Source organism: Folsomia candida, unplaced genomic scaffold (genome assembly GCF_002217175.1).
Source record: "Folsomia candida strain VU population unplaced genomic scaffold, ASM221717v1 Fcan01_Sc038, whole genome shotgun sequence".
NCBI lineage: Eukaryota > Metazoa > Arthropoda > Collembola > Entomobryomorpha > Isotomidae > Folsomia > Folsomia candida.
Genome location: NW_019091230.1, coordinates 490,413 through 499,528, shown reverse-complemented (window position 1 = coordinate 499,528; position 9,116 = coordinate 490,413). Strand labels below are relative to the sequence as shown.

General features: G+C 36.1%; 1 protein-coding gene across 1 annotated transcript; it reads right to left on the bottom strand.

The window, feature by feature from the left end:
* Positions 1-5,677: 5,677 nt before the first annotated feature.
* LOC118439534 (highly reducing polyketide synthase aurA-like) lies at positions 5,678-8,750 on the bottom strand. The gene is made up of 3 exons (XM_035860927.1): positions 8,042-8,750; positions 7,694-7,962; positions 5,678-7,625 (listed from the first exon to the last, which is right to left on the bottom strand). Exons 1-3 carry the CDS (start codon positions 8,328-8,330, stop codon positions 7,293-7,295), a joined length of 891 nt encoding a protein of 296 aa, XP_035716820.1. The 5' UTR covers positions 8,331-8,750; the 3' UTR covers positions 5,678-7,292.
* Positions 8,751-9,116: the final 366 nt, after the last annotated feature.

The following is a 9,116-nucleotide window of genomic DNA, read 5'->3' as shown; positions in this document are numbered from 1 at the left end:
AATTATTTGATACATCAGTGTTTATGTAACGATTTGAAATTCTCAGTAAATATTCCAGTAAACAATATGCATCACGGACCATTTGCCTCACCGTGGGCCGTTTTGTGATACAAAAAATTGAAATATGTTTTAAATTTTATTAGTGTTCACTGCAGAGAAAACACGGGGTAAATAATTCATATAAAACGATTCTGGATTTAGTTTACCGAGATTTTCCATTCTTTTGCCAAGTTCACAACTTATATGACGACAAGTTTAGGAGATTTATGGATTTAGGAGGTCTTCAGAAAACCTCACTTATAATTTTGAGTAATTTGTTCTTATCATTGATAAAAAGTCATCTAATTCCGTTATTCATAATCGATGGATGATCCAATTGATTATGTATGTATTTTGGGAGGAGGGCTCCTCTTGTTGGAGGAGCCCAATGCTCAGATCATCCATCAGATCTATTGCATATCCTCTTACTTACACCGTATGACAGTGGCTATCTAGTTGCTCAGGTATAATCCCCATATCTATTGATGAGATATGGGGATCGAGAAACCATTTAAGGATAGTAAGACAGGAAGAGACGCCCCAAACTCAAAAGTCGATTTGTTGGCGTTAGTTACAATTTTTCTTTGAATATTAAAAACCCCAAACTCCAAAAATGAAAATATTGAAAGCCCCAAACTCAAAATTAAAATTTCCTGCTGTCGGCACTTGGTTGAATTTAAAAATTGGCTATTTCTTGAGCATTAATTTAATCATGTCTGTGCAATTTCGGATCACAGTTAATGAATTGTGTCACATTAACGACGGGAAGAAGCGAAAGATAAACTTCGACGACTGGCAAAATAAAAAAAATAAAATGAGCAAAGATCGAGGAGAGGAGTATGTTGGAGGACGTGGAATTGTCAAGCAAGCCAAGATTCCTCCTCCACAGGTAAAATCATTATTATTTGACTGCATAGCATTTTTTAGTAGTCTTTTTTTCTTCCAAAGGTCCAAGCCTGTCCACCACGATGCTCAAAGCCCGGGTGTAGGCTCCCTTTTCCACGACGCCAACAGATTTTCCAAGAATTCTGGGGGACAGGGAGTTACAACCGTCAGACGGACATCTTGGCAGGAATGATTGACGTGATCAATGTTAACCAACGAACCACCACTCATGCTCAAAGCAGGCGCCAGCACTCATACGCTTATTATTTAAGCAATGACCAAGGATTGAAGGTTCCAGTGTGTGTTTCCACTTTTCTATCGACCTTTGGAATAACCCCCGATCGACTCCGCACGGTAAAAGAAAAACTTGCTTCGGGAACTGTTGACTTGGCTGATAAACGTGGGACGAATACTTTACATGAGAGAGTGGATCCAACTCATGCAGATCGGATCTTAGCGCACATCAATTCCTTCCCGAGGAGATTGTCCCATTACTCTCGAGAAGTAATTTAAATAGTACGATATTAATAATTTAGTAATTCTGGAACTAATTTTACTTACTATTAGGCCGGTAACCCGTTGCGAGAGTACCTGGACCCGACCTTGACCGTGTCAAAAATGTTCACGCTTTTCCGGATCCAAGAAGGAGAACATATCAACCGCTTGGAGTGGCTGTACCGTCAAGTGTTTCGTGAGCAACCTCTCAAAATAGGAATTCCGAGGAGCGACACATGCGACTTATGCGACAAGCTGTTTATTCAACTCTCGGGGATTGATGTAAACGACCCAGCTCAAAACGCCAGACGTCGTGAAATTGAGATGAAAAGTCAAGCGCACCACTTACAAGCAGAAACCAGTTATGAAGAACTGCAATTAGATAATTCTTTGGCCAATGAAGATTATGTTGTGATAGCGGTCGACTTACAAGCTGTGAGTTAAAGTTTTAAAGTTAAAATACCACTAATAATTGTAGATTTACTAGTTTGTTGGGGATGTTGGCTCCCCAACGAGCAATTGTGTGAAAGTTAGTGTTTCGAAATTTGTGGATGGTTTGTGAAGGTAGAAACTGAACGGCAGAGTTTCTGTGCGGATGGCGAGACTGCACAGAAGTGTGTATGTGGAGTTTCTGTGCAGTGTAATGATGCGGCACAGAAATGGATCTGTCCAAAATGTAAGAATGGACAGATTGTGAATGAGGCAACTTGAGACGATAGGAGATTACTAATGTCACTTAATTATTGTATTGTCATAAAAATGTGTAAGTTACAAAAAGGGGCAAATTAAGACTATGGTGACCAAATGGACAGAGTGACAGTACAGGTAACTGCAGAATAACAAAGAGGATGGAAAATGCACCCGTATTTATAGAGTACGTGTGAGTGACCGAGCATTTACGGAAGATATTACGGAAAAGTACTGACTTGAGAAAAGGTACAAACTTAAAGAGACTTCCGAGAATTGAACAAGGAAACAATGATAAAATGGTCAACTCACATTCAAATAAAGGTTACATACATAATTGAATTAGTCTAATGAGGTTAAAAATCAAAGATTATCTTGAAGTAAGCAAAATAGATAAAACTGAGAATAAGCATAATTGAACTTCAAAGCGAAGACAATGACATGGTCATAATTATAAAACACGCTAAATTGAAATACATTTACATTTCTGAACATAGTTTGTCCCTCCTTATAGGCCATTCACATACCTGAACTAACGCACGGACAGCATTATTACAGAAGGAAGTATGTGGTCTACAATCTTGGGATTTACAACGCAGGGACAAAGATGACAACAATGTGCCTATGGACAATGCAGGAAGGAAGTCGTGGTGCTTGTGAGATTGCAAATTGCATTAAGAAGTATTGCACAGAAAATTTTCCACCTTTGAACCAAGGTCAAGTACGGCACTTAATTGTGTTCTCGGACCGATGTGGTGGGCAAAATAACAACTTTGAGACCTTGTGCATGTATCGCTGGCTAATTAGTAAGCAGATTTTTTCTTCGGTGGGTATTATTATTATTAAACTTTAATTTACGAGCAATTAGCTAACTGTAATATTTTTGCCTAAACCCGCAGGTAAATCAAAAGTTTCTCGTTTCCGGGCACTCATTTCTACCGTGTGATCGTCAGTTTGCAATCCTAGAAAATGCTAGAAAGAAAACAACTCTCATTGAATTTTCGGATATCGAAAATATGATTCGAAATGCCTGCCATGTTCGTCCATTCCTAATTCAAAGAATGGAACTTAAGGATTTCCTCAACTTGCAACCTCTGGTCCTAGCTTGCCCATGGCCAAGAACGCTCAAGGTTTCGCAGGTCCTATCAATTCGAATGGTCAACCAAGCCCCAAATGTTATAGAAGTAAAATCCGACCACGATAGTGTCGCTTGGACTCAGCATCATTCTGTGCTCCATAACAATTTTGCCAACATTCATCTTCGCCCATTGAGACCACACAAAATACCCATTCCACCAGCCCTGCTTGCTGATTTGAAGAACACCTACGAATTCATTCTAATAGAATCACGAAACTTCTGGCGTTTCCTAGAATAATCTAAAGATGCTTTCCTATTTTGTTAAATTGAAGTGTCATTATTGCCGTTTCTGTAGTTCCAAATTATAATTACATTTAAATTGTTTTTTTGAGTTTGGGGCTTATTAAAAATAACAAAATTTCCAACGAAATTAATTTTGACTTTGAGTTTGGGGCTTTTATTGCTCAGGTCTTCATATTATAATTAAATAATGGACGAAGTTTAATTATTGTAAATTTTTCATATTGAAGTATGACCATCAAGAAGGTATATCTGTATCAAACAATTGATCATGGCCCACGGTGAGGCAAATGGTCCGTGATGCATATTGTTTACTGGAATATTTACTGAGAATTTCAAATCGTTACATAAACACTGATGTATCAAATAATTTTAGTACACGATGATAACAACTTGTTTTCCTCTTTTAAGCAAGCCTCACCTAAGCTTTTTTGTAAGAATTTATTTATTTTTTGTTTTTAAGCCTAAAAATAAGAGTCCCTAATTCACTTCACAATCCCTCAAGGATGTAGATGCATTGCATTGTATACCAAATTTATTATAACATGTGGGTGCGGATGCGTTGCATATCAGATTAATTACCCTATATGCAAGTGTAAATGCACCGTAGAAATCTGGTATAGCCAGGCAGGTATTGTTTTTTTAGTATTAAAGTTGCTGCTGCATGATATTAAAATTCTACCGGTCCGTAAAAATTTGCTACCGATATGGCAAAACCTTGGTACTGAGCTATTACACTCTTAAAAATCCGGTGTTAATCGTCACCAAACGGTGTATGTATGTGCCTTCACCGTACGGTAATAATGTGTCTCACCTAATGGTGGTAAACTTGACACTGGCCAGTGACAATTTGTCCCCATGCGGGCAAGATTTATCACCAAGCGGTGAAAAACATATCACCTTTTGGTTAAGTGGCATATGTACACCGTTTGGTTACGATTAGCACCGGGTTTTAAGAGTGTACATTCTTAACTTCAGTTAAGAGTGTGCATAAATATTAGATATATACATAATATATGTAGATGTACATATTTCCATACGCCAGGACAGGTCTCAATTGTTTCTCTTATGCTGGTTACTAATGGAAACCTCGTAGTTAGGTATGCATGATAAGTAATGGAGGACTGTTATAAGTAACGTAACTGGTTGCAGATGCTACCAAGAAAAGTTTTTCATTTCTTATCCGATTTCGCTCGGGTTTGTTTTAAATGACGCATTATAGATTTCTGCACATGAAAATCAGGGTCTCGCACTATCATTGCATGGTAAAAGTGAATTTGCCAGTCGTTTGAAAGTTTGAAATCGATTTTAAATGCATTAAAATAAGATTGTCATCTATCTCGAATTGACGGGCATCATCTACCCAGCAAGGTCTGCACGATTGCCTTTTACACCATTTTGATACGATTAGCCGCTTTGCCACAAACTTGAGCGGAATATTTGGAGGGGGGGTCTGTTCGCATACTAAGGCTTCGCCGTAACCATGCACTTTTTCATGTGGTCATGGTTACTATGCCTCACCTAAGAATAAGCAACTGCATAAATAAATAGATCTCAGGGTTAAATGAATCATATTATCATACATATGTACACTGCTAGAAATCTGGTATAGTCATGCAGGTATTGATTTTTCGTTATTATCTAAACTTGCTACCTCTTGGTATTAAAAGTATACCGGTCTGTAAAAATTTTCTACCGAAATGATAAAACTTTAATACTGAACTAATACTACCCGGTATTTCTTGTGAATACCGCTTTGGTAGAGTCATATAGGAATACGCCTTGGTATTATTTGAATACTGGATTTCTAAGAGTGCACTTATGTAAAACCAGGTGCAATTACAATACATACTTATTTGTGGTTTATGTAAGAAGAGCAGTTTTTCTTTTTGTGTATAAATACAATATTATTTATATAAAAATAATATGGTATACATTTGTTGTATACTACAGTGCATGTATACATGAAAATGTGCATAAAATGCATATAAATGCATACATACAATGCACAAAATGTAAAACATATGAAGGGAATTTAATAATTAAAAATAATTAAATAATTGATTACAATTGTGCATATATAGCATATATTATATACTAATAAATTATTAGTAATAATTAAATTTAATGATTGAGAATGTATTACCACAATTTCATTAAGTAATAGATAATTAAGACCACTGTCATTATTACTTTAAAATCTCTAGTGAAGTGAATCCCTCGTTGGTTCCGTGCTTTTTGCCTTCTGGTTTCCCAATTTTCGGTGGTGGGATCTCCTCAATTCCGTCCTCACCCTTTTCGCACCATTTGGACAACGTTAAATCCCGATGGCGATGGTTGACGACTTGAGATTGGTGAAATTAGCAATATTCGTCTACAGATAGAAGCAGAAGCAATGAGTCTGGTTTAGAAAAATCTGAGATAACCACATATTTATTGCGCCATCAAAAAAGTTGGTTGGCAGTTTTATGTGACTGGTTTATAGCTGCTGTGTAGAATATTGATAATTTTTGTATAATGTTTGTATAAATGCTGGATATGTATGCACGTATGAAACAATTGAGCTTGTCTACGTAAACAAGGTAAATATTTGTCATCTTTACTCGAGAGGGACAAAATTGTAACACTTCTTGAGCTTGAATTATTCTCCAAGAGAATCAATCACTCCAATTTGCATATTTTGTGCAGATTTTATTTCAGAAAATAAAAATGACACAATACAAACTGATCTATTTACGAGGGTACATACTGTAAATACATACATACGTGTATCGATCTATGTGCAGATGAACTGCGAATGGTTCACGTTAATACATATATATGAAAATGAGGATTCTTGCCTTGCTAATAGATATTGTATTTTCATATATACATATATATGTACGAAAAACCTTATCTTTATCGCATATTCGACATAGTATTATAGTTGCCCATATATCTTGCCCATTCCAACCAGTAAAGCAGTGTCAGACTTATGGCAAGAATCTCCAGCTATCATGTTCATTGATTGGGCGCAGTGCGTTACTATAAATAATCTTGTTAGTTTTTCCAAGTACCTCAAAATTAATATAAAAGGAATAAAAAATTAACAAACAACACTGACTCGCTGCTGAAATAAATTTATCTGACTTTAAACCCTACATGTAAATTATTAGATTTCACAAAACTTGGTTAATACTCGTGCATGCCCTTATTCATCATTCTGGTATATTTCAATGTTAACTTTGAATGTCTTGTATGAATTTCGTAAAGTAATTAGGGCGATAGCTTCTCCAGAAATTCTTAGGTCGTTATTTATGTCAATCTTCTGTAAGCTAATCATTAAATCCAAAATATGCCTATTCCTCTTCTTAGCATTCATGTCTACAAACACACGTATTCAATTTTTGCTGTCGGTCTAGTGGCAACAGTGTTTCTGCTGTTAAAAAACACCTGCACAAAATTAGTGCATAAAAATGTTTTTATGCGTTTAATAACACCCACCAAAAATCCGGAAAAGTGCACAAAATGCACAAAAATGCACAAAAATAATTTAGCTGATTACCATGCAGCAACGCTGAATATTTAAGATAATGGACGAATGCTAAGCTATTTTACGATGTTTTTCAACAATATTAGCACTGTAAAACAATTTTCTAATATTTGGAATTTAAAAATACTTTTCGTAATTTCCGACTTGATAAAATTTTGATTGTTAGAAAATGACAATGCTCAATTATTGTTGAGCGTATATAAAAGTGAAATGTGAAATTAGCGGCATTCTGCCTCGATATTTATTTTTATGCATTTTTGTGCATTTTTGTGCATTTTATGCATTTTTGTGCATTTTATGCACTATGCATGCACAAAAATAATTTTGTGCGCACAAAAAGAAACACTGAGTGGCAACAATTAATCCAGACCTATCATCCAAACTGGAATGGCATGTTAAACCTTGGAATCCACACGTTCTCAAGAGGGTTTCCCATGCATGTGAATCAATGACACAATGATTTGGCCTTCGGTCGAAGTCTTGAAATCCCCAAAATCCACTGACGAAAGAAATGTCCAAAAGTCGTTGTGGCTTGAATAGCTCAACAAGTAAAAGGAGACCTCCAGGTTTCAATAAATGAGCAACGTTTCGAGTGGTTTGAGCTAGATCCTTAATTTCAAGAAAGAAATAATGTAATTTTAAGAAAAACATCAATAGGCTCAAAAGTTTGTACTCACTTTTGTTCTATGAAGAACATTAGCTGCAAGGATTACGTCATACGTGTAGGGAACAAACCCTTGAGATTTCGTTTCGTTTTCGATATTCAATACTGAGTATTGCATTTTGCACTCAAAGTTTGAAAAATGGGCCTTAGCTTGTTCAACAAATTTTGATGAAACATCGGTGTAGGTGTAGGAAAAGTCTAGGTCTTTTTCTTCTAGGACTGAAATCAGACATTCGGTCGCCGACCCAGTTCCGGCCCCAACTTCCAAAATGTTTAGTGGACCTGAAATATATTATACTTTAAATTATGTCACAGCTAACTTATTACTTTGCATAAATTATAACACGCGTGTTCTATTTACCGCAAACATTTTTTTCAAAAGCCTCCCTTAAATTATTATAAGTCACTTTTAGAAAAGCAGGTTTCTTGTAAAATATCTCCGGAGATAAAATTTCATCGTTTAAATTATCAGGCAATGCCTCATCTCCACGGAGTATTGGCAAGATACGACGTACAGTGGAGATAGCAGTTTGCACTTCTAACAACAGTGATTCGCCTTGCACCTCTGCTACAAAGTTCTCCACTGATTTATTGACACTTGGTAAACTTTCATAATGTCTGCGTTCCGTGAAATAGTAGTTTCCTAGCATGGAAATGTATTCGTCTTCAACAAGAATTTGAACAAGTCACCTTTTGAAATTGTGGAAGGATGCGAAAATGAGACATAATATTTTGAAGGCTGAATTGTGGCTGCAAACCATCGAAGCTAGCATAGAGAAATTCCCTCCATAAAAGTAATCCAATAAGTTTATCCAATCTTTCTAAGTTGCGGATATGTATTTCGGAATCCATATTCATTACAGAATTCAAGTTAAAATTCACACAGGTAACTGCGCTTAAGTTTGGGACACATTTTTTAAAGTTGGTATCAATGTTCCTGTCCCCGAGTTCGTAGATTGAACAGGGTGCGTTTTCATCCCTTCGAAAGTCAATGTTAAATTTGTCGTCCAGGAGCATGGCCTTAGAATCGCCTAGTAGCATACGTTGCAGTTGGTTCAATGTTTTTTCGTTTCCAATACCTACAAAATCACACATTTCAGTCACCTATTATCACATAGTTACTCTTTTTTGCAATGAGAAAATTAATATTACAGAATGGAATAGCGACCCATAATAATAAGATACAGAAGTCACTATACTTTCTTGTTACTACACTATTTAGCACATTAATGAACACAACAATTTGCAATTTTACCGGGTCGTAGGCGAGAAAGATTGCGTCTGGATGTCGCTACTGTAACAGAGAAATGATTAGAGGTCCTTAAAAAATTTAAAACTTCAGTTATACTGCAAGTTCAAAACCTGTCTTATTCAAAAATTGATAGTATCTCTCAGAAAAATGGCCAATATATTTTATAACCGTACAAGATGTCACA